Source organism: Onychomys torridus, chromosome X, assembly GCF_903995425.1.
Source record: "Onychomys torridus chromosome X, mOncTor1.1, whole genome shotgun sequence".
NCBI lineage: Eukaryota > Metazoa > Chordata > Mammalia > Rodentia > Cricetidae > Onychomys > Onychomys torridus.
In genome coordinates this window covers 13,462,120-13,486,398 of record NC_050466.1, presented here as the reverse complement: position 1 = coordinate 13,486,398, position 24,279 = coordinate 13,462,120, and the positions used below count along the sequence as shown (strand labels likewise).

General features: G+C 38.3%; 1 protein-coding gene across 9 annotated transcripts in view; it reads left to right on the top strand.

Moving 5' to 3' along the window:
• Znf182 (zinc finger protein 182) overlaps positions 1–23,789 on the top strand; it is a 66,667-nt gene extending 42,878 nt beyond the window's left edge. For all 9 annotated transcript variants that reach the window (XM_036174175.1, XM_036174174.1, XM_036174176.1 and 6 more), the window contains 3 exons: positions 13,978–14,104; positions 14,284–14,418; positions 21,075–23,789. In XM_036174175.1, coding sequence (XP_036030068.1) covers positions 13,978–14,104; positions 14,284–14,418; positions 21,075–22,702 — 1,890 coding nt within the window. In that variant the 3' untranslated portion in view covers positions 22,703–23,789. The remainder of the gene's footprint in view (positions 1–13,977; positions 14,105–14,283; positions 14,419–21,074) is intronic.
• The last annotated feature ends 490 nt before the right edge of the window (positions 23,790–24,279 follow it).

Here is a 24,279-nt window from a genome sequence, read left to right as displayed (position 1 = left end):
CACCTGTCAGTTGTTTACCTTAATTTGGGGGCAAATTGAATCCTATTCAGAAAGTCCTTTATTACACCTATATCTTCTAGGGTACTGCCTATATTATCTTCTAGGAGCTTCAGCATTTCAGGTTTCATATTGAGATATTTGGTCCATTTGCAATTGCTTTTTTGCAGGGTGATAGATATAAATCTAATTTCATTTTCTACACTGGACTTCTATATTTTCCAAACTATTTGTTATCGTTTGTCCAGTATGTATTTTTGGCATCTTTGACAAATATCAAGTGGCTATAGTTACATGCACTCATGTTTGGGTCTTCTGTTTTATTCCATTAATCTTCATATCTTCTGTTTCTGTGCCAGTACAATGCTATTTTTATTAGTACAGCTCTGTAATGTATCTGGAAATCTGGAATGGTAATCTCTCCAGAATTGTTTTTTGTTGCTTTATGGTTGTATTCTCCCACCCCTTAGGATTGTTTTGGCTATCCTGGATCTTTGGTGGCTCCATGTTAATTTTAGGACTTTTATTTGGAATAGCACTGAATCTGTAAATTGCTTTTGGTAGAATGGTCATTTTTACATAATTCTACTAACCCATGAGCATGGTAGGTCTTCCTGTCTTCTAGTTCCTTCCTCAGTCTGTTTCTTCAGAGATTTGAAGTTTTCATTGTAGTGATTTTTATCTCCTTAGTTAGGTTAATTCCTAGATATTTTTTGAGGCTAGTATAAATGGGAGTATGTCCATGATCGCTTTCTCACTGTTGTTGGTATATAGAAAGGCTTCTGGTTTTGTAAATTGATTTTGCACTCTGCCACTTAGGTGAGATTGTTGAACATTTCTAGATGTTTTCTAGTAGAATTTTTGGGATCTCTTATGTATATCATCTTACTTATACATCATCTGCAAATAGGGATAATTTGATTTCTCTTTCCTTATTTGTATCCTTTTAATTTACTTCTCTTGGTTTATTCCTCCAACTAGTGCTTTGAGTACTATATTGAAAATCAGTAGAGATAGTGGACAGCCTTGTCTCATTCCTTATTTAAATGGAATTGCTTTGTGGTTTTTCTCCATTTGGGATAATGTTGGCTATGGGTTTGTTATATATAGCCTTGATTATGTGGAGTTATGTTCCTTTCAGTTCTGTTCTCTCTAGGACTTTTATCATGAAAAAATGCTTGGTTTTGTCTGTGGGCTTTTCTTTATCTATTGAGTTGTTCATGTGATTTTCGTCTTTAATTCCATTTATTAACCTGGAACTCACTATGACTTTAGAAATCAGGCTGCCTCTAGCTCCTACATGCTGAGATTAAAGGTGTGCACCACCATACCTGGCCCAGAAGACTTTTATTTCTTATGGGTCTGCTTAGTTGTTGGTCTCTATTTGGTCTGACTTTGGCTTAGATTAATCTAGAAATTTGTCAATTTCTTTTATATTGTCTAAAGAAAGTGAGTTTTTTAAAATATTCTCTTATAATATTCATCTATGCCTATGTGAAGATTTGGCCTATTTACAGTGCCCCATAGTTTTAGTTTCTTCTGTTGTTGTTGTTGTTGTTGTTGTTGTTGTTATTATTATTATTATTATTATTATTACTAATATGTAGTTTGATCCTGTTGTGGATGGGAGTTATTTGGATGAGTTTCATCTTTTTAAATGTATTGAGACTTATTTTGTGTTGTAAAATACCTGAAAAATGTTCCATATGTCTCAGCTAACATAATACAAGAAACTCTTACAAGGACTTTATGCTAAAATTTCAGAACTCTGGTGCTGTGGGATGTTCTGTATGTCAAATGTTTTGTTCTGACTAGTTAATAAACAAAACACTGATTGGCCAGTAACCAGGCAGGAAGTATAGGCGGGACAAGCAGAAAAGAGAATTCTGGGAAGTGGGAGGCTAAGGAGAGAGACCTGCCAGCCACCACCATGACAAGCAAGATGTAAGGTACCTGTAAGCCATGAGCCACATGGCAACTTGTAGATTAATAGAATGGGTTAATTTAAGATAGAAGAAGTAGATAACAAGAAGCCTGCCACAGCCATACAGTTTATAAGTAATATAAGCGTCTGAATGATTATTTTATAAATGGGCTGTTGGACTACAGGGCTTGGTGGGGGCTGGAGAGAAGCTCTCCAGCTACACTCTGGCATTATTTTTCTTTGTAATCAGATTGGTGACTACCCTAATTGTCGTCATAGAGCCTTCATCCAGTGACTAATGGAAACAGATGCAGAGATCCACACCTAGGCAGAGCTCTGGGAGTCCAATTGAAAAGAGGGAGGAGGGATTGTATGAGCAGGGGGTTGGAGGTGGGGTATGTGGGGGCAATTTTCAAGATCATGATGGGGAAATCCACAGAGGCAGCTCACCCGAGCTAGTGGGAGCTCACAGACTATGGACTGATGACTGGAGACCTGCATGGGACTGAACTAGGCCCTCTGAATGTGGATCACAGTTATGTGTCTGTTTGTAGTCCCTTGGCAGTGGGACCAAGATTTGTCCTTGGTGCATGAACCAGCTTTTTGGACCCATTCCCTTTGGTGTGATACCTTGCTCAGCCTTGATACAGGGGGCAGGGGCTTGGTCCAGCCTCAATTTGATGTGCCATGGGAGGCCTTACCCTCTTTGAGGAGTGGATGGGGCTGGAGTAGGGGATAGACGGGGTGAGTGGGAAGAGGTGAGGGAGGGGGAACTGTGGTTGGTATGTAAAATTTTTAAAAATTAAAAATGAATAGCTTTCTCAGTCCAGTTCTTATGACTAATGAAAGCAGCATTTGAAATTAATTTCTGAAAAAAAAAGACAAGAGTATAAGGCAAATTAATAGCTTGAAGAAAAGGTGTGGGACAGAAGATGAAATCCAAACATATAACATATAACCAAATGCCTATAGCCAGAGGGAAACAGTTTGAAGGGAGGATATTCAAAAACATCCATATACAGAGAATCTAGAAAGCTAATATGGCCAGGACTAGACACATACAAGTCTATTCTCTTACCTCAGGCTAGCTCACAGAATCAGTACAAGTATAGCTGAATGTTACAACAGCATCCTAGTGCAGAAGCAGTCTGTAAAGTCTACCAGAAATGGTTTGGTTTTGGTTTATTGCCTTCTTGGTTTTTGTTGTTGTTGTTGTTGTCATTGTTTTTATTGTTGTTCTTAATGTTCAAGAAACTAGTAACTGGTCCAAAGGCATAAACAGGATGAAAGTTAAAGGATGAAAAAAACATGTTCCATGGAAGTAGATACCTAAAAGATAACTGGGATGGCTATATTGAATACCAGACAAAAGAGACTTTTAAGTCAAATACTTCCAAATAGACAAATATATTGAAAAATGGTCAATTAATTATGAAGATAAAATACATCTAAGCATATATAAAACAAACAATGTATCCCCAAATATATAAAGCAAAATAGTTGAGCAAGTGTCCTTATGGTATAATTGAGCATCCATTGGGTATCGCTGGGTCTTGAGGTAGATTGATTACCAATTTTCTGAGAAACCTCCATACGGATTTCCAAAGTGGCTATACAAGTTTGCACTCCCACCAGCAGTGGAGGAGTGTTCCCCTTACTCCACATCTTCTCCAACATAAGGTGTCATCAGTGTTTTTGATCTTAGCCATTCTAACAAGTGTAAGATGGTATCTCAAAGTCATTTTGATTTACATTTCCCTGATGACTAAGGATGTTGAGTTTGGCCATTTCAGATTCTCCTTTTGAGAATTCTCTGTTTAGATCTGCACATAACTTTTTTATTTGATTATTTGGTATTTTGATGTCTAGTTTCTTGAGTTCTTTATATATTCTGGAGATCAGCCCTATGTCAAATGTGGGGTTGGTGAAGATGTTTTCCAATTCTGTAGGCTGCTGTTTTTGTAAGTAAATTTGTTGCAACTCTGTGGGTTTGGTCCCGTGTTTTGGCACCAAAATGTGAGTTTTGCAACTCTGGGAAAAGGTGTCCTGATTAGCTGAGGAGTCAGAGAACACCTTGAGCTGCTTAGGATGGCTCTGAAGGTTGGAGCTACAAAGAAACAGCTCAACCCTGGAGGGCAAGGTATCCTGGACACCTCAGCTACTCAGAACAGCTCTGCCCTGGAGGTGTCCCAGACACCTGGAGCTGTTTAGCACAGCTCTGATGGCTGGAACTGCAAGGAGACAGTTAGCCCTGGAAGAGAAATTTTTCTGACTGCTCAGGAGAGTCATGCTTCAAGCAGGAAAGGGTATCCTGACAATTCGGGAATGGAACTGCTTCAGCAGGGAAGGGTATCCTGACTGTTCAGGAAAGTCAGGCAATACCTGGTATGATGAGGGATGGTTTCCCTGCAGGATATAGCAATCCTTCTCCTCTCCTGGGGAGCCGCTAGAGCTGAGGTTTGTTCAGCCCCCACATAAGGGGGCTTCCTAGCAGAGCTCTGCTTCTCTAGCCTAAGAAATTGCAAAAATGTAGCAGTCTCCTCTGGCTCAGGAGAAAAGTGTTACTTTTTCAGCTCTCTTTTGCTCTGTCCACTGAGGGACATCTCAGCAAGGATCTTCTGTTCAGTTCCCCCTTGGTCTGACTACTGAGGGATGTCTCAGCAAGGTTCTTTTCTGTTCAGCTCCCACTTGCTCAGTCCACTATGGGATGTCTCAGCAAGGTTTGTCTGTTTAGCTCCCCCTTGCTCAGTCCACTAGGAGACAACTCAGCAAGGTTCTTCTGTGTGCCAGTGAATGAAGGTCTTCACACCCAAAACTTTTGAGAGATTTATTTGAGAAGGAGGAGTCCAGGAGAGTGGCTGCCTCAACCAGGGTGGAGAGAACAGCTTCCAACTGACCAGGGAGGGCAGTTTATATAGGATGTCTTGGAGTTGGAGTCAAACAGTGATTGGTTAGTTTTTTTCTGCCCAGGGATTGGCCAGTTTTGTGAACTAGGGACAGAGGTGGCCCTGATTTCAGGGCCAAACTGTGTTTCTTTCACTGGCCTTATTTAGCTTTTTGACACTACCTCTAAGACCAGGGAACATTTCTTTCACTGACTCTGATTCTGGGGACCAAGAGTGTTATTTTAGCACTAGTTTCAGAGTCAGGGCATATTTCCTTGGTTCTGGGTTTGAGGATAAAGTGTTCATTTCTCTGGCTCAGGTCCCCAACCCAGGCTGTGTTTCTTTCCCTGGTCCTGTGACCCAGGGCCAGGATTCTACTGTCCTGTTCTGTGATTGGTTGGTTTCACAAGTCAGTTGGCCAGGAGCAGAGATGGCTCTGATTTGAACCAAATTGTTTCTTTCACTGGTCTTATCTGAGCCATCTTTCCCTAGTTCTGGGCTCCAGGGTCAGGGTGGGTTTCTTCAGCCAGCCCCTATTCCGTACAGTTTTGTCTTCTTGACCATGTCCTTTGATTTACAGAAGTTTCTCAGTTTCAGATGGTCCCATTTGTTAATTGTTGCTCTCACTGTCTGTGCTACTGGTGTTATATTTAGGAAGTGGTCTCCTGTGCCAATGCATTCAAGGCTACTCTCCCACTTTCTCTTCTATCAGGTTCAGTGTAACTGGATTTATGTTGAGTCTTTGATCCACTTGGACTTGAGTTTTGTGTGTGGCAATAGATATGGATCTGTTTGCATTCTTCTACATGTCAACATCCAGTTATATAAAGGGTGAGGTTTCTCTGATTTCTTTCTTAGCCTACATATGAGGGCTACTGAATTTTTGAGTCAATCTTGTATCCTGCCACATTACTGAAGGTGTATATCAGCAGTAGGAGTTCCCTGGTAGAATTTTTGGGGTCACTTATGTATACTATCATATCATCTGCAAAAAAGCAAAAGTTTGACATCTTCCTTTCTGATTTGTATCCCATTGATCTCCTTTTATTGTCTTACTGCTCTAGCTAAAACTTAGAGTACTGTATTGAGCAAATATGGAGAGAGTGGACAGCCTTGTCTTGTTCCTGATTTTAGTGAAATAGCTTTTGAGTTTCTCTGTATTTAGTTTGATGTTGGATGTCAGCTTGCTATATATTGCTTTTATTATATTTAGGTATGTTCCTTGTATCCCTGATCTCTCCAAGACCTTTATCATGAATGGATGTTGGGTTTTGTCAAAGGCTTTTTCAGCATCTAATGAGATGATCATGTGATTTTTTTTCTTTCAGGTTGTTTATGTGGTGGATTACATTGACAGATTTTTATATGATGAACCATGCCTGCATCTCTGGGATGAAGCCTACTTGATCATGGTGGATGATTTTTTTTGCAACTTTTTAAAATTTATTTTATAATTTAATTTAATTTTACATATCAGCCACGGATTCGCCTATCCTCCCTCCTCCACCCCACCATCCCCCATTCCTATCTCCTCCAGGGCAAGGACTCCCCTGGGGATTCAGCTCAACCTGGTAGATTCAATCGAGGCAGGTCCAATCACCTCCTCCCTTCACCCAGGCTGAGCAAAGTGTTCCTGCATAGGCCCCAGGTTCCAAACAGCCAATTCATGCACTAAGGACAGATCCCAGTCCCACTGCCTGGGGGCCTGCCAAACCATTCAAGTTAATCAACTGTCTCACTTATCCAGAGGGCCTGATCCAGTTGGGGGCTCCTTAGCTATTGGTTCATAGTTCATTTGTTTCCACTAGCTGTTTGTCCCTATGCTTTTTCCAATCATGGTCTCAACAATTCTTGCTCATACAATCCCTCCTCTTTCTCACTGATTGGACTCCTGGAGCTCCACCTGGGGTCTGGCCAAGGATCTCTGCATCCACTTCCATCAGTTATTGGATGAGAGTTCTAGCACAACAGTTAGGGTGTTTGGCCATCCAATCACCAGAGTAGATCAGTGCGGGCTTTCTCTCGACCATTGCCAGTAGTCTATTGTGGAGGTATCTTTGTGGATTTCTGGGGACCTCACTAGCACTTTGCTTCTTCCTATTCCCATAGGGTCTTCATTTATCATGGTCTCTTTTTCCTTGTTCTCCCTCTCTGTTCTTGATCCAGCTGGGATCTCATGCTCCCCTAAGCTCTCTTTCCCTCAACCCTTGCCCTTCATTACCCCCCCCCATCACGTCCAGTTTGCTCATGTAGATCTCATCCATTTCTCTGTCATTGGGCGATCCCTGTGTCTTTCTTAGGGTCCTGTTTTCTAGGTAACCTCCCTGGAATTGTGAGTAGCAATCCTTTGTTTTACATCTAGTATCCTCCTATGAGTGAGGACATACGATGTTTGTCTTTTTGAGTCTTGGTTACCTCACTCAGGATGATTTTTTCTAGATGCAAGTGGATGATTTTTTAATGTGTTCTTGGATTTGATTTGCTAGTATTTTATTGAGTATTTTTGCATCAATGTTCATGAGGGAGATTGGTCTGTAATTCTCTTAGTTGCATCTTTGTGTGGTTTGGATATCAGGATAACTGTGTTCTCATAAAAAGTACGGCAATGTTCCTTCTGTTTCTATTGTGTGAAACAATTTAAGGAGTATTGGTATCAGCTCTTCTTTGAAATTCTGGTAGACTTCAGTGCTGAAACCATCTGGCCTGGGGCTTTTTGGGGTTGGAAGTCTTTTAATGACTACTTTGCTTCCTTAGGGGTTATAGGTTTATTTAAGTTATTTATCTGATCTTGATTTAATTTTGATATATGGTACTTATCCAGAAAATTGTCCATTTCTTTTAGATTTTCCAATTTTGTGGAGTACAGGTTTTTGAAGTATGACCTAATGATTCTCTGAATTTCCTCAGTGTCTGTTGTTATCTTCCCCCTTTCATTTTTTATTTTATTAATTTGGATATTCCCTCTCTGCCTTTTGGTTAGTTTGGATAAGGGTTTGTCTATCTTGTTGATTTTGTCAAAGAACCAACTGTTTGTTTCATTGATTTTTTTTGTATTGTTCTCTTTGTTTCTATTTTATTGATTTTGGCCCTCAATTTGATTATTTCCTGGTATCTATTCCTCCTGGGTGAGTTTACTTCTTTTTTTTTCCTAGAGCTTTCAAGTGTACTGTTAAGTCACTACTGTGAGATTTCTCCAAATTCTTTATGTGGGCATTTAGTGCTATGAACTTTCCTCTTAGTACTGCTTTCATAGTGTCCCATATGTTTTGGTATGCTGTACATTCATTTTCATTGAACTCTAGGAAGTCTTTAGTTTCTTTATATCTTCCTTGACCCAATGGTGATTCATTTGTTCATTATTCAGTTTTCATCGGTTTGTAGGCTTTCTGTAATTTGTGTTGTTGAATTCTGACTTTTAAGGCCTGGTAGTCTGATAAAATACAGGAGGTTATTCCAATTTTTTGTATCTGTTGAGATTTGCTTTGTTACCAAGTATGTGGTCAATTTTAGAGAAGGTCCCATGGGTTGCTGAGAAGAAGATATATTCTTTTTGTTTTGTGTTGTTGTTTTTCAAGACAGGGTTTCTCTGTGTAGCTTTGGCACCTTTCCTGGAACTCACTCTGTAGCCCAGGCTGGCCTCGAACTCAGAGATTGGCCTGCCTCTGCCTCCCAAGTGCTGGGATTAAAGGCATGCACCACTACTGCCCGGCAGTATATTCTTTTGTGTTCAGGTGGAGTGTTCTGTAGGTGTCTATTAAGTCTATTTGAGTCACAATGTCTGTTAGTGCCCTTATTTCTCTGTTAAGTTTCTGTCTGGTTGACCTGTCCATTGATGAGAGTAGAGGGTGGAAATCGCCCACCATTAGTGTGTAGGGTTTGATGTGTGTTTTAAGCTTTAGAAACCACATATGTTTGTTTTACATATATAGGTGTCTTTGTATTTGGAGCATAAATGTTCAGAATTGAGACTGCATCTTGGTTTATTTTCCTGTGATGAATATGAAATGTCTTTCTCCATCTTTTGATTAAGTTCAGTTTGAAGTCTATTTTGTTAGATATTAGGATAGCTACACCAGTTTGCTTAGGTGCATTTGATTGGAAAATATTTTCCCAACCCTTTACTCTGAGGTGATATCTGTCTTTGAGGTTGGGTACAACAGAAGGATGGATCCTGTTTTCATACCCATTCTGTTAGCCTGTGTCTTTTTATAGACAAGTTGAATCCATTGATATTAGGAGATATTAATGAAGGCTGGAGAGATGGCTCAGAGGTTAAGAGCACTGCTTGTTCTTCCAAAGGACCTCAGTTCAGTTCCCAGCAACCACTTGGTGGCTCACAACCATATGTAATGAGATATGGTACCCTCTTCTGGCCTGCAGGGATATGTGCAGACAGAAACTATATACATAATAAATAAATAAATCTTTTTTTAAAAAGAGAGAGAGAGAGAGATTAATGACCAGCGATTGTTAATTCCTGTTATATTTTTGTTTGGGTGGTGGTGGTGGTAGTGTGTGTGTGTGTGTGTGTGTGTGTGTGTGTGTGTGTGTGTGTGTGTTTCCCTTCTTTGGGATTTGCTGGTGTGAAATTATCTATTGCCTGTATTTTTGTGGGTGCATCTAACTTCTTCGCATTAGAGTTTTCCTTCTAGTACTTTCTGTAGGGCTGGATTTGTGGATATGTATTGTTTAAATCTGGTTTTTGTTGTAGAATATCTTGTTTTCTCCATCTGTGATGATTGTCTGCAAAACATCTCCTTTGAGAAGTTGGGTATAATTCTGTTAGGTCTGCCTTTATATATTACTTGGCCTTTTTTCTTTTCAGCTCTTGCTATTCTTTCTTTATTCTGTATGTTTAGTGTTTTGGTTATTATGTGTCAAGGGGACTTTTTTTGGCGGGGGGTCGAGTCTATTTGGTATTCTGTAAGCTTCTTGTACTTTCATAGGCATGTTCTTTTTTAGGATGGAAAAGTTTTCTTCTATGATTTTGTTGAATGTATTTTCTGTCCCTTTGAGATGGGATTCTTCTCCTTCTATCCCTATTGGTCTTAGTTTTGGTCTTTTCATGGTGTCCCAGGTTTCCTGGATGTTTTGTGTTAAGAATTTGTTGGATTTAGCATTTTCTTTGACTCATGAGTCTATTTATTTCCTCTATTGTATCTTCAATGCCTATAATTCTCTCTTCCATCTCTTATATACTGCTGGTTATGGTTGCATCTGTAGTTCCTGTTCATTTACCTAGACTTCCCTTTTCCAGATATTCCTCAGTTTCTTTATTGCCTCTATTTCAATTTTTAAGTCTTAAACTGTTTTCTTCACCTGTTTTATTATTTTTCTTGGGTTCTTGACTTTCTTTAAGGGATTTATTGATTTCTTCCAATTTTTGTTTGTCTTTTCCTCCATTTCTTTAAGGGAATTTTTCATTTCCTCTCTAAGGGCCTTTATCATCTTCATAAAGTTATTTTTAAAGTTGTTTTCTTCTGCTTCATCTGCATTGGGATGTTCAGGTCTTGCTGTTGTAGAACCATTAAATTCTAATCTGCGATAGTGTTCTTTATGTTGTTGAATGTATTTTTACACTGTTGTCTACTCATCTCAATTGGGGTAACTATAGGTACAGGTGTTGATTCTTCCTCCAATCAGTGTGGGTGGTATCTGTGCCTCCTGGGGTTGCTGATGCCACAGGGGATGGTTAGTAGGGGTGGAGGGGAGGATAATGGGTTCCATGGATTTGGGGGGTGGAGTGGGATTTGTAGGTTACAGGGTTCAGTGGGTGGCAGGGGTGATGGAGCGGAATTGAACTTGGGTTTCTACTACTGAGCTATATCCCTAGCCCAATCACAAAATATTGTCATTGTTCTTAAGAAAGTTTTGAGTGGATATCCACTGTTTTTGTTGATTTGTAAGGAGATCCTAGAATTCAAGTGGTCTCCATGATGTTCAGTTCAAGATCTGGAAGAGAGGTCCAATGCAGTAGCTTCAGAGAATGACTTTTGCTTTGGGTACTACTGAGAGGGATTTTGTATATACTAACTTGGTTTTGTTTTATCCCATTCTTCCTCTCACATTGCATTCATTATTTTTCTTGTTGCTGTGACAAAATACCTGGCAAAAGCAGCTTAATATTTAAGGCTTTGTTCTGGGTCATAGTTTCAGAGTGTCAAAGTCCACATTGGAGTTTATTGCGCTATGGGTGTGTGCTAGAGGCAGCCAGAGCAGGAAGCAGAGAACACAGGCCAGCACCAGAACTGGAAGCAGATATTAACCTTCAGAGCCCTACCTTCTAATAACCTTCCACAAATACCATTTCCTAAAGGCTCCACAACCTCCTAAAACAGTGCTACCAGCTAAGGAACAAAAGTTCAAAGCATTGTGGGGTACATTTTTTTATTTGAACCATAGCATGCATGTCCTTAATTTCCCCCTTGTTTTTTCCCTGCCACTACCAAATCTTCAAATGCTTCTTCATTCCTTTGTTTACATTTTTACCTTCAGAAGTAATGATTTTCATGATTGTCATCTTGGGTTCTGCATATTTTCCCGACAGGTAGCAGTTCTTCAATATAGCAGATCAGTTTTTTTGCACATAGATGGCAAGGCTCTGGGCATCTTTCTAAACATGATCTCAGCTTCATTTACCCACTCTGCTCTGGCTTTTCAGACCCATCTTGTATTTCTGAACAGTTCATGGCAAGAGTTTGAAATACAACTAGGATAGATGTTTGTTTTTTGTTTGTTTGTTAGTTTTGGGTTTGTAGGTGATTAGAGCCTTCTGTAGTACTCTCTAATTTGTATTATATATTATACTGAAAGTATTGGTTATGAGTTGTCCTATGTGCTGTGTTGAGCAGTAAAGTTTATTAGGAAGTTTATGGAGAGATTTGAGGGATTTTTGGTTGGGTTTTTTCCAAATGCTGAAGATTCAACCCAAGCCTTTGTACATAATAGACAGGTGCTCTGCTACAGAGCTGCATCCTAAGCCCCTATGTGAAAAGATTTGGATTTATAAAAATGTATTTATTCTAGACTACTTGAAAGCTACTTATTTTTAATTTTAAGAAGCTAAGATATAATTTATCTACAGGAAGATGGATCCTTTTAGTGTATAGTTGTGTTAACCCATAGCTGTAAACCACCAACACAGTGGAGGCAAGAGTTCTGTTACTCCCTTTGTAGTCAGCCCCTGCTGCACCTGGTCCTCTAATTCCTGGTATATTTTCTGTCTCTGCAGTTTTTAACTTTCCCATTAGTTACATAAGTGGAACCATACAACAGATAGCTGCTTGAGCCTGGCTTCTTTCATTTAGCACAGTACATTTACTACAGGTATTATCATCTATGTCATTAATTCCTTCATTTTTATTATTGACTAGTTTGACATTTTGTGGATTCAAGTTTGTTCATTTGCTGACAAAAAATTGCTTAGGTTATTTCATGTTTGGGTGAATAAAAAAGTAAATGTTCATTTGTATGCTTATGGAGGCTGTGTGACTTTCATTTCCCTAGGATAAATACACCTAGGAGCATTATTACTGGGTTGTTCAATAGTATATTCCTAACTTCACAAACACTTGGAAAACTGTTTCCAAAGGCCTATGCTCTTTCTACCTTCATGTCTATGACAACAGAGATCCAGCTGCTCCATATCTACACTACTTTATTGTGAGGTCTCCTATTCTAACAGATGTGTGGTGGTATGTCATTCATTGTGGTTTTAATTTACAGTTCTCTGATGACTAATGATGTTGAACAATTTTTATTTATTTATTTGCCATTTATATGTCCTGTTTGGTGATATATTCCCCTTTTTGTTTTGATAGTTGTTTTTATATTTTCAGATAGTTCTTATTTGAGTTTTATACTATCCAATAGTCTAATAGTACTTTTTATGTTATCAGATATCTGATCTGTAATATTTACTTCTATTCTGTGACTTGTCTTTTCATTATCTTTAAGAGTGAGCATCAGAAATTTTTGTGTTACTCGGTTCATCAGGATTTAAGAGACTTTATCCCATACTTTTCCCCTACAAATACTATGGGTTTAGATACTACATTTAAGCCAGTGATGCATTTTGAGGTGCATTTTTTATTTTATTTTTTATAATTTAATTTTACATATCAGCCATGGGTTCCCCTGTCCTCCCCTCTCCCACTCCCACCCCAACCTTTTCCCCAGCCAACCTCCATTCCCATCTCCTCCAGAGCAAAGACCTCAACATAAATCCAGTTACTCTGAACCTGATAGAAGAGAAAGTAGGAAGTAGTCTTGAACGCATTGGCATGGGAGACCACTTCCTAAATATAACACCAGTAGCACAGACACTGAGAGAAACAATCAATCAATGGGACCTGTTGAAACTGAGAAGCTTTTGTAGAGCAAAGGACATGGTCAACAAGACAAAGCGACAGCCTACAGAATGGGAAAAGTTCTTCACCAACCCCACATCTGACAGAGGGCTGATATCCAGAATATATAAAGAACTCAAGAAATTAGACATCAAAATGCCCAACAGTCCAATTAAGAAATGGGCTATAGAACTAAACAGAGAATTCTCAACAGAGGTGTATTTTTTTTTATGCTGCAGTTATTTTAGAATCACTTGTTGGGATAATTTTCAGGAAAGTGGAGGGAGGAACTGAAGCAGAGACTATGGAAGAATGCTCCTCATATGAAGCTTGTTCTTCCTGCCTTGCTCAGCTACTTTTCTCATACACCCAGGCCCACCTGCCTAAGGATGTTGCTGCCACACTGGACTGGGCCCTTCTACATCAATTAACAATTAAGAAAATGTACCACAAATATGACTGTAGGTCAAATCTGATGGATGTAATTATTCAATTGAGGTTTCTTTCCCTAGGTGACTCTAGTTTGTGTCTAGTTGGCAAAACCTAATCAACACACACATATTATAGTATATTAGTTGGGCCAATTTTAACTTTTCTGGCAGACACATAGTGATGTCTCATTGATAATATCATATCATTTAAAATATTTTATCACTTAATGCAATAGTTTGCTCTCATAAATTGTGATTCTCCTTCAAAGTAGGCTATTAGTGTGTTGTGAAGAAGACATCTTGATGAACTGTGAGCACAATTAGAAGTTTCCTCATATATCCTTATCACTCAGTGGTCAGCATTTTAGAGTAAAAGAAGCTTTCTGTTACAGGAACTAGTAACATTTGAGGATATAGCTGTGGATTTCACCCAGGAGGAATGGCAATACCTGAACCCTCCACAGAGAACCCTGTACAGAGATGTGATGCTTGAGACCTACAGCAACCTTGTCGCTGTGGGTAAGATGGCTTCCTCAAATAATTTTTAATGGTTATTGTATCCAGTGTTGGGAGGGCCTTGGCTTGATTGATTTCATATTTCTCTTTCATTAAAGGAAACACAAAACACTGGTTAAATTGTTTATGTCAAGTGATAGATCCCCTGTCCTGATCACAAACTGCAACTTCTTCTGTTTCAGGCTCTGAAGACCAAGGAGGTATCTATCATTTATCATCTTCAGAACAGCAGGTTACTAAACCAGATCTCATTATCAAGCTGGAGATAGAAGAACCAGAGCCAGAAGATGGGGAGGTTTCAATTTGGAGCTTTCCAGGTACTATCTTAATGCAGCCCACTGTACTGTTTTTCTTGTAAGGTAGATCAGATTTGGGACTGGCTTTCCTCTCTTTTTCCTTCCTAAGTATTTCCATCAAGAAGTTTGTCATGCACAGTTGCCTCTGTTTTATGCTATTATTTGCTGGTAATTGTTTGATTAGGCAAGTTAATTCACTAAGAGCTGCAAAATGGTGAGTATTTAACTTTTTATTCTTGAAAATTTCATACATGCATACAATGATATATGATCACACTTACCCTACCATTTCCCACCTCCTATTCCTCCCATAGTCCCCTCAACAGATCTTCCTCACACTTTCATGTCTTTTATCTTGCAAATATTCCCATTTAGTGCTGTCCATATGTTCATGGATGTGGGAAAACACAAAACAGTTGTGGTTACCATCACAAGATCAAGCCAGCCCAAATTGCAGCATAAATAGAGGGGAGATTATCACCAAATCTCACCCCTTACCAATGAACTATTGGCTGGAAGAGGGAGAATCACTCTTCTTTGATGATATGGTCATTTGTAGGACTCCCAATGATCCAATGATGAGATTTTAATTCTGTTATTCATTCATTATATAGCTAGAATACTTCTATGAAAACAAATTGTGAATGTCTAGTATGGTGGCAGATGCCTTTAATCCCAGAACTCAGGAGGCACAGACAGGAAGATCTCCTGTGAGTTCTAGGCCAGCCTAGTCTACATAATCAGACCCTGTCTCAAAAAAGAGTGGGAGAAATTGTCTCTCAATTATTATTTGGTTACTAGGAGTTACATATTCTATAGAAAAGAGATGAAAAGTGATTGAGGTTTTATTTATCATTATTCAAAATAATTTTTAGTTGGGCTGAAGAGATGGCTCAGCAGTTAATACTACTTGCTACTCTTCCAGAAGACTTGAGTTTGGTTCCTAACACTCATGTCAAAAGACTTACAAACACCTATAACTCCAGCTTCAGTGGATTTAAAAACTACTTTTTGCTTCTGTGTGCACCCACACTCATGTGCACATACCCACATATGGACACATAAACACAAAAAATAAATAATTTTTAAAAACAATAATAATATTTTTCCAAAGGTAGGGTTTCTCTGTGTAGCCCTGGCCATCCTGGAACTCTCTCTGTAAACCAGGCTAGTCTCAAACTCAGACATTTGCCTGCCTCTGCCTCCTGAGTGCTGGGATTAAAAGCATGTACCACCATTGCCTAGCAAAAAAACAATAATTTAAAAAATGGTTTTAGCAACATCTGAAGGTGACCAATTTTTTAATTAAAATTTTTTAATTAAAAATTTCATGCAAGTATAAATTGTATGTTAAGCATATTTCCCTTCTATCTTAGAGTTACTGTTGCTGTGATGAAACTTCATGACAAAAGCAAATTGGGGAGAAAAAGGTTTATTTGACTTATACATCACTGTTCATCAGTAGAGGAAGTCAGGGCATGAACTCAAACAGGGCAGGAACCTGGAGGCAAGAACTGAAGCAGAGGCCATATAGAGGTGTACTGCATACTGGCTCAGTCCCCATAGCTTGCTCAGTCCGATTTCTTACCGAACCTGGGATCACCTGTCCAGGGGATAATACCACTGCAATAAGCTGAGACTTCTAACATTAATAACTAATTAAAATTAAAATCACTTTATTAAAAATGTTTTACAGGCTTGCCTCCAGCATGATCTAATGGAGCCATTTTCTCAATCAAGGGTCTCACCTCTCAGATGACTATTGCTTGTGTCAAGTTGACATAAAGCTAGCTAGCTCATTTTCAAACCAGTCCACTTTCCCTTTTCTTTCCCATTCATCTCCCATTGTTTCACTTGTTCCCCTAGACAATTTTACATCTACTTTCACATTGTATATGTGTGTGTATGTATGTGTGTGTGTGTACACATATATGGTTTTATGTATATACACAAAAATCTAGGAACCACAAATGAAAGAAGATGCTTGTATTTTGGAGACTGGCTTAATTCACTTAATATGATTATCTCTAGTTGCATCCATTTTCCTGAAAATGACATGATTCCATTGTTTATAACTGAAAAAATCTATTGTGCATATGTAGCATTATTTCCTTTACCCAATTCTCTGTTGGACAAGATAGGTTTTCCTTAATTTAACTATTAATTTAAATTAAAACTTAATTTAACTATTTGAGTAGTGCTACACTAGACATTGATGTGCAAGGATCTCTATAGGTGGAATTTTTCTGTTCCAATAGTCACTTCCCAAATAACCACACAGAGACTATTATTTATTATAAAAGCTTGGTCGGTAGCTCAGTTTATCACTAACTAGCTCTTATAAATTAAATTAACCCATATTTCTTATCTATGCTCTGCCACATGGCTCAGTATCTTTTCTCAATATGGCAAGTTCATCTCCTACTTCTGCATATCCATGTGACTCCCAATACTCTACCCTTCCTCTTCCTCTTCCCAGCATTCTCTTAGTCTGATTATCTCGCCTAACCTTATCTTGCCTAGCTATAGGCCAGTCAGATTTTTTATTAAACCAATCACAGTGACATATATTCATACAGTATAAAGGAATATTCCACAAATGTCTGTAATATGTGTGATATGTTGATTTGGAGTTCTTCGGGTAAATACCTAAGAATTGTGTAGCTGTGTCAATTTATATCCTTTTCTGTGTAGCATTTGTAGCTTTACAGATATAAGCATTCTTAAGTCCTTTGGGTGGGGCAGGTGCTCAATGTTTTGACCAAGCTAGCTTCAAATTTATAATCTCCTGCCTCAGGCTGAACAGTGCTGAAATTGCAGGTATGACTCACCATGACAGGCAAAACATGTTTGTCATAAGCAATTGCCTTGGTATTCTTATGAGTCAAACTATCCCACCTTTGGTTAGTGGAAACCCTTCAAGTTGGCCACAAAGCTCCACATCACCCATCCCAAGTGGAAATACACAAAGACAGATCAGACTCATAATACAAGATATAAACAACAAAGCAGACAGTAGCAATTGCTGTCACACAAAAGTTTTACCAGTCTGAACAAAGAGAATTTAAATGATAAGAGGCTGTTTTAGTTGCCTCCTTGCACAACCTCTGGACTGCCTGATGTCCCCACATTGGGCCATTCCAAACTCTAAGTTTGGCCCCCAATGTCCTGTTGTACAGCTTCGGCTTTGGAACCCAGCTGACAATACCAAGGTGCTGGGCCACCGCAAGTTTGACTCAGTCCCCAGTGTCATAAGGACATGAAATCAGAGATCCAAGGCAGGTCAGAAAACTACTATTGTTTGTTGTTCAAATTTTAAATGGTCTTATAATAAAAAAAAAAAAAAAACATGTGCCATATATATTGAGGTGAAAGCTGAAAGATCAGAGAAGCAGAGCAAGACACAGCCTCCACCTCTTACCTCACCAACTCCTCAGCCTGAAAGAACTCAGCCAATAGGCCTCTAGCCTAATGAGCTTCCTCAGCCAAAAAGGCTTTAGTTCCTGTCTCCTCATGCTTTATATACCTTTCTCTACCCAGCCATCACTTCCTGGGATTAAAGGATTGTGTGCTTCCCAATACTGAGGAATACCAATACCAAATACCAAAAGGTATGTGTCACCACTGCCTGGCTCTGTTTTCACTCCTAGACTGAGTCAATCTCATGTAGTCCAGGGTGGCTTTGAGCTCACAGAAATCCAGATGGATCTCTGCCTCCCAAGTGCTAGAATTAAAGATATATGCCACCACTGCCTACCCTCTGTGTTTAACCTAGTGGCTTGTTCCATTCTCTGATCTTCAAGCAAATTTTATTAGGGCACACAATATATCACCATACTGGTGGCTCAGTCCAGTTAAACAGAATAACCATAGGGCCATGGGACATCTCCCTGTGTCTTAGACAAAGGATTTTGGGATCTCCTTAGATCCCCTTTATCCCCAATAGGGTACCCCCAAACCAGAATCTAGAAACCAGACAGAAAAGTGTCACAGAGCTATAAAAAAAAAAAAAAAAAAAAAAAAAAAAAAAAAAAAAAAAAAAAAACTTTGGGGAGGCCTCTATAAAAATGCATGCTACTTTTTTTTTCAAGCTGCAGGAAGGGGGGTTCTCTGTGTAATAGCCCTAGTTGCCCTAAAACTCTCTTTGAAGACCAATCTGGCCTCAAACACAGAGATTGCCTGTAAAGATGTGGAACATCATACCAGGCACTATCCTGGGTGTTTTTATGTTTCTGTATGAAGCTGAAGGTTGTTCTTTTAAAATCTGTGAAGAATTGTGTTGAAATTTTGATGGGGATTGTATTGAATCTTTAGATAGCTTTTGGTAGGATGACCATTTTGCTATGTTAATCCTAATGGTCCATGAGCATCAGAGATCTTTCTATCTTCTGATATCTTTTTTATTACTTTCACTTGCTTGGTTAGAGTTACCCCCAAGACATTTTATATTATTTGAGGCTATTACAAAAGGTGCCACAACTTGACTCTTATGAAATCACTTTTACACAGTTTCATTTCTAAAGGTTAGAGAGTGTGTTTAAAATTCTTTAAAGAAAAAATTCTCATGTCTTCAAATTGATACTTCTAAATCAAATTCTAGAATTTTTATTTTTAGTACATTTGTGTGTGTGTGTGTGTGTGTGTGTGTGTGTGTTAGACACACATGCATGTCATAGCATTTATGCGAAGGTCAGAAGAAAATTTACAAGAGTGGGTTCCCTTGTTATATCCTGTGGATCCCCAGAATTAAATTAAGGTCACAAATATCTTTGCCTGCTGAATCATCTCACTAGCCCTAATTCTTTGATTAATTTTTCATCTGTTATGTACATGCGGTGCATTGAGCTGATTGAGGTAATGATGTTGGTGCCTCTGAGAACTGAGACTTCTTACTAGAAAGTAGAAATGACAAAGTATCTACCATTATTCAGTTTTTCTGGTGGTTATATAAAATATTACAAAAATGTTTATGTCGTTCTGAAGTGAAATCTATCTAGCAAACAAGATTATTAAGAGAAGTTTAGGGGTAGGGAAATGGCTCAGTGGATAAAATGTTTGGTGCCAAGTCTGATGACCTCAATTCAATTCCTGAAAGTAACAGAGAAGAGAGCAAGAAAGAACTAAGTTCTGCCAGTTGTCCTCAGACCACTGCATATATGCTGTGGCAACTGTGCCCCCTAACATAAATAAATAAATGTAAAATTTAAAAAGAACAGTCCAGTTCTTTCCCTCTCTACCATACTCTCTTCTGTTCCTCACAGGTAACCTTTAGTGGGATTTAGTTTATCTTCACATTGTTTTCTTACAACAGTGACCCTATATGAATATACTTAAACATTGATCTATTCCTTAAAATTATACCCTACAGTATACAGGGGGGATTTTTGGTTTGGTTTGGTGTGGTTTTTAAGACAGGGTCCAGTTGTTTAACCCTTGCTGGCCTGGGATTCACTGTGTAGACCAGGCTGGCTTTGAACTCACAGAAATCTCCTGCATATGCCTCCCAAGTACTGAGATAAAGATGTGCAGCATCTCACCTTGCCCCTATGCACAGTTTAATTTGCCCCTTTTCACTTAGTTTTTGAGAACACACCAAATACATATTTGTGTATGTATATGAACTCATTTCTTTTATGATAATATAGTGTGGCTATACATAACTCATTATATCAGTAGAAGTTTGGTTCAGTAAACATTTTAAGTATTTCATTGGTGCCATATAAGATCTATTGTAAGTATTTGAATTCCCCTAAATATCCATTTTGGTGAGCACTGTTTTATAGGTGGGGAAATTATACAAATAGATTATATCAAGTGAAAAGCTGAGTCAGAATTCACTCCTGATCCAAATATTCCACATGACCTAAACCACAGGGGCATACTACTTAACCTAAGGAGGTTTAGATTTAGCAGATCCTAGATGGAGTTTGACTCCTTCTAAATTCAATTTGTGAGACCCCCTTCTTATGATTCAGTGTCCATCACTTCTAAGAACTTGTGTTTTTCTATCTAGAGAAAGGAAATCACAGGAAGGGAAACTACAACTATGTGACCTATTTTAAAATTCATTGCTACTATAGTAAATCCTAGTACTATAAAATCTAAGAAACTTAAATAGTAGTTGTACTCTACTTGTTTCAACATTTCTCCATGCTTGAAGGTTTTCATATACAATCTTAGAAATTACAGAGGCTGGAGATGTAGCTCAGTACTTAAGAGCACTTGTGTTGTTCTTTCATAGAACCTGGATTCAGTTCCTGTCACTCACATGGTGATTCATAACCATCAATAACTCCAGTTCCAGGAGATCTGACTCCTTCTGACTATGGGCAGAAGGCACACACATTGTACACTCACATGTAGGCAAAACACTTATACACATAAAATAAAAAAGTCTAAAAATTTTAAGTAAATTATAAAACATAATTTATGTATATTGTAAAAAATATCTGCTAAATTTTGTTGAATTTAGGATACTATTGATTTTAAGATATGCCACTAAGAAAGAAATATTGCCACTAATTAAGTTATGACATGTAGCCAGCACTGATTTTAAGGTGTGTTTGGATTCAGAGATGTTAAAATGTGAAATATTTTATAGATTATGAAATAAGAAATTAAAAGCAGATTTATCTCATAATGACAAGTATACACATGATTTACTGTGTTTTTTTTAGAAGTCTGCCAAATTAATGAACAATTTGAGAGGCAACATCAGGATAACCAAGATAAGTATCTGTTGATGCAATTTGGATTCCCTGATGACAAAATAATTACCAAGGGTGACCAGAACTATGCTGAATTTGAAAACACATTTCATCTGAGCACAAGCCTTGTTGTCCCAACTCAAAGATCCCACAAATTTGAATCATTTGCAAATAATATGGTGGACAATTTAAGCTTGCTTAGTAGTAGCGCTACAGAAAATAAACATGATACTGGGTGTGCAAAGTTATTCTTCCATACAGAATATGAAAAACCTAATTTCATAGTGAAACCCTATGGATATAAAGAATATGACAAAACCCTCAGGGGAAAGAAAGGTCTTAGCCTTCATCAGAGAATTAAAAATGGAGAGAAGCCTTTTGAATGTACTACATGTCAGAAAACCTTCAGCAAAAAGTCACACCTCATTGTACATTGGAGAACTCATACAGGAGAGAAACCATTTGAGTGTAATGAATGTGGGAAAGCTTTTAGCCAAAAGTCACAACTCATTATACACCTCAGAACTCATACAGGAGAAAGACCCTTTGCATGTCCAGAATGTGGCAAAGCCTTCAGAGAAAAGTCAACTGTCATCATACATTATAGAACACATACAGGAGAGAAACCGTATGAATGTAATGAATGTGGGAAAGCCTTCACTCAGAAGTCAAACCTCCTTGTCCATCAAAAAACCCACACAGGAGAGAAAACCTATGAGTGCACCAAGTGTGGGGAATCTTTCATCCAGAAACTTGACCTAATTATGCACCACAGTACTCACACAGGAAAGAAGCCTCATGAATGTAATGAGTGTAAGAAAACATTCAATGACAAGTCAACCCTCGTTATACATCAGAGAACTCACACTGGAGAGAAACCTCATAAATGTGCTGAATGTGGGAAGTCTTTCAATGAGAAGTCAACCCTCATTGTGCACCAAAGAACTCATACTGGTGAGAAGCCCTATGAATGTGATGTGTGTGGGAAAACTTTCACTCAAAAGTCAAATCTAGGTGTGCATCAAAGAACGCATTCAGGGGAGAAACCATTTGAGTGTAATGAATGTGAGAAAGCCTTCTCTCAGAAATCCTATCTCATGCTACATCAGCGAGGCCACACTGGAGAGAAGCCCTATGAATGCAATGAATGTGAAAAGGCATTTTCTCAGAAGTCCTATCTCATTATACATCAAAGAACTCATACAGAAGAAAAACCCTATAAATGTAATGAGTGTGGAAAGGCATTCCGAGAAAAGTCAAAACTCATTATCCATCAGAGGATCCACACAGGAGAGAAACCCTATGAATGCCTTGTGTGCTGGAAAGCTTTTAGCCAGAAGTCACAGCTCATCATCCATCAGAGAACACACACAGGAGAAAGGCCTTATGAATGCACAGAATGTGGTAAAGCATTCAGGGAAAAATCCACATTCACAGTACATCAAAGAACTCACACTGGAGAGAAGCCCTATAAGTGTGCAGAATGTGGCAAAGCCTTTACCCAGAAATCCAACCTTATTGTACATCAGAGGACTCATACAGGAAGAGGCCACACCTGCAAGGCAAAACTCACTACACAATATGGAACAAAGCAGTAGTGTCTTTCATATACCCAAAAGGAAAGATGTGTTGATTTAATGTTGAAAAAGAATGACCTGAATTCTAGTCTAATCATTAGAATAAAGTCAGCATTTCTCCATCTGTTTTCACCCTAATTCAGGTTGAAATAGAAGCAGATGTGACAACCATAGGGCTGTCAGTCTAAAAGGCAATCAAACACTAGTGCATGAGATTTCAGGGCTTCAGAAGTGAGGCAGCATAGTTAAGGACTCTCCTCTGAGGGTTAAGATACACTGTAAGGTGCATGACCAGAGATGCTCTGACAAAGACCATGTGAGACCTGAGGAGAAATAGGCAGACAGACCTTATATTTACAGAAAGTAATCACACAGAATTGAGGAAGAGCTGGAGGTGGGGAAGCTGGGGCAAATAAAGGGGTATAGTTGGTCTTGTTTACTGGTTTGGGGAAAGTAAAGTCTGAAAGAACTAACAGAAGGTAAGGGGTGTCTCATTTGTTTGAAAAACTGATCTGTCTAGAATGTGGCCCTGGCATCTTCCTCCACGAGAACCTCGGGCAAACAGCAAGTCCAGGAGCAACTCTTCTCATTCAAAGAAAAGCATTTAAAAGTAATCAAAATTACAAATACATTTTCACTTCTAGGAATACATATACTCACATGTGTACAAAATGACCAAAACAGGTATTTGTTGATGCAATGTTTGAAAACAAAAGATTAGAAGCTTTCCAAATGGCATCACCTGGATTCTGCTTCCTGAAGCTGATATATATTTATACAGCAAACTCAAGACAAAAATGAACAAAAAGGATGTGGATATCATTTCTGTAATGATTTGGGGTAGTCTCAAAGTTACATCATTAGATAGGAAAAGCAAGGTACATTTGTATATAAAAAGGAGGAAATGATAAGTACAGAGTTCATTGTATGCATAATCTGTTTCTGGAAAGGAATATAAGAATCTGATTACCATTATTATCTTACAGAAGGGAAGGGGGCAGTACGTGACAAGGGAAATGAAACGAGACACCTGTGTATTCTCTCATAGCTTTGGAAAGTTGTACAGTGTGGATATATAACTTTTGAAAAATAAATTTTTAAAACTGTATTTCATTCCTTTAATAGTTAACACTAGATACATAATTTATAACAGTTAATGTATATAAGCTAAGTAGAGTTTATTTTCAGTGAATAAATTGATATACCGGCAAACAGGAGCAAATATTCAATCAATTACTAAAGTATGTAGGCATTTTTTTTTTTCGAAGCAGGAAGTAAAGTGATTCTAAGGTCACCTGGGACCATATTACATAAGCCTAAAATAACTGAATCTGGAACATATTTCATATTTAGGATGCACAATGACACCTGTGAGAAGTTACTTTATTAAAATTCATTGATATCTTTTCAGATCTTAAAATGATTTAAATGACTTCATATGCATACACAGTTTTTACAAGAAGCATAAAGCACCAATTCAATGGGAGGCAGAATAACTTGCTCCAAATTTACACTAGTGCTAGTGACATGGATTTCCTGAGATCACAAATGAAATCAAGACCCATGAGAACAATAAAACATTTGCTGTAGAACAAGAG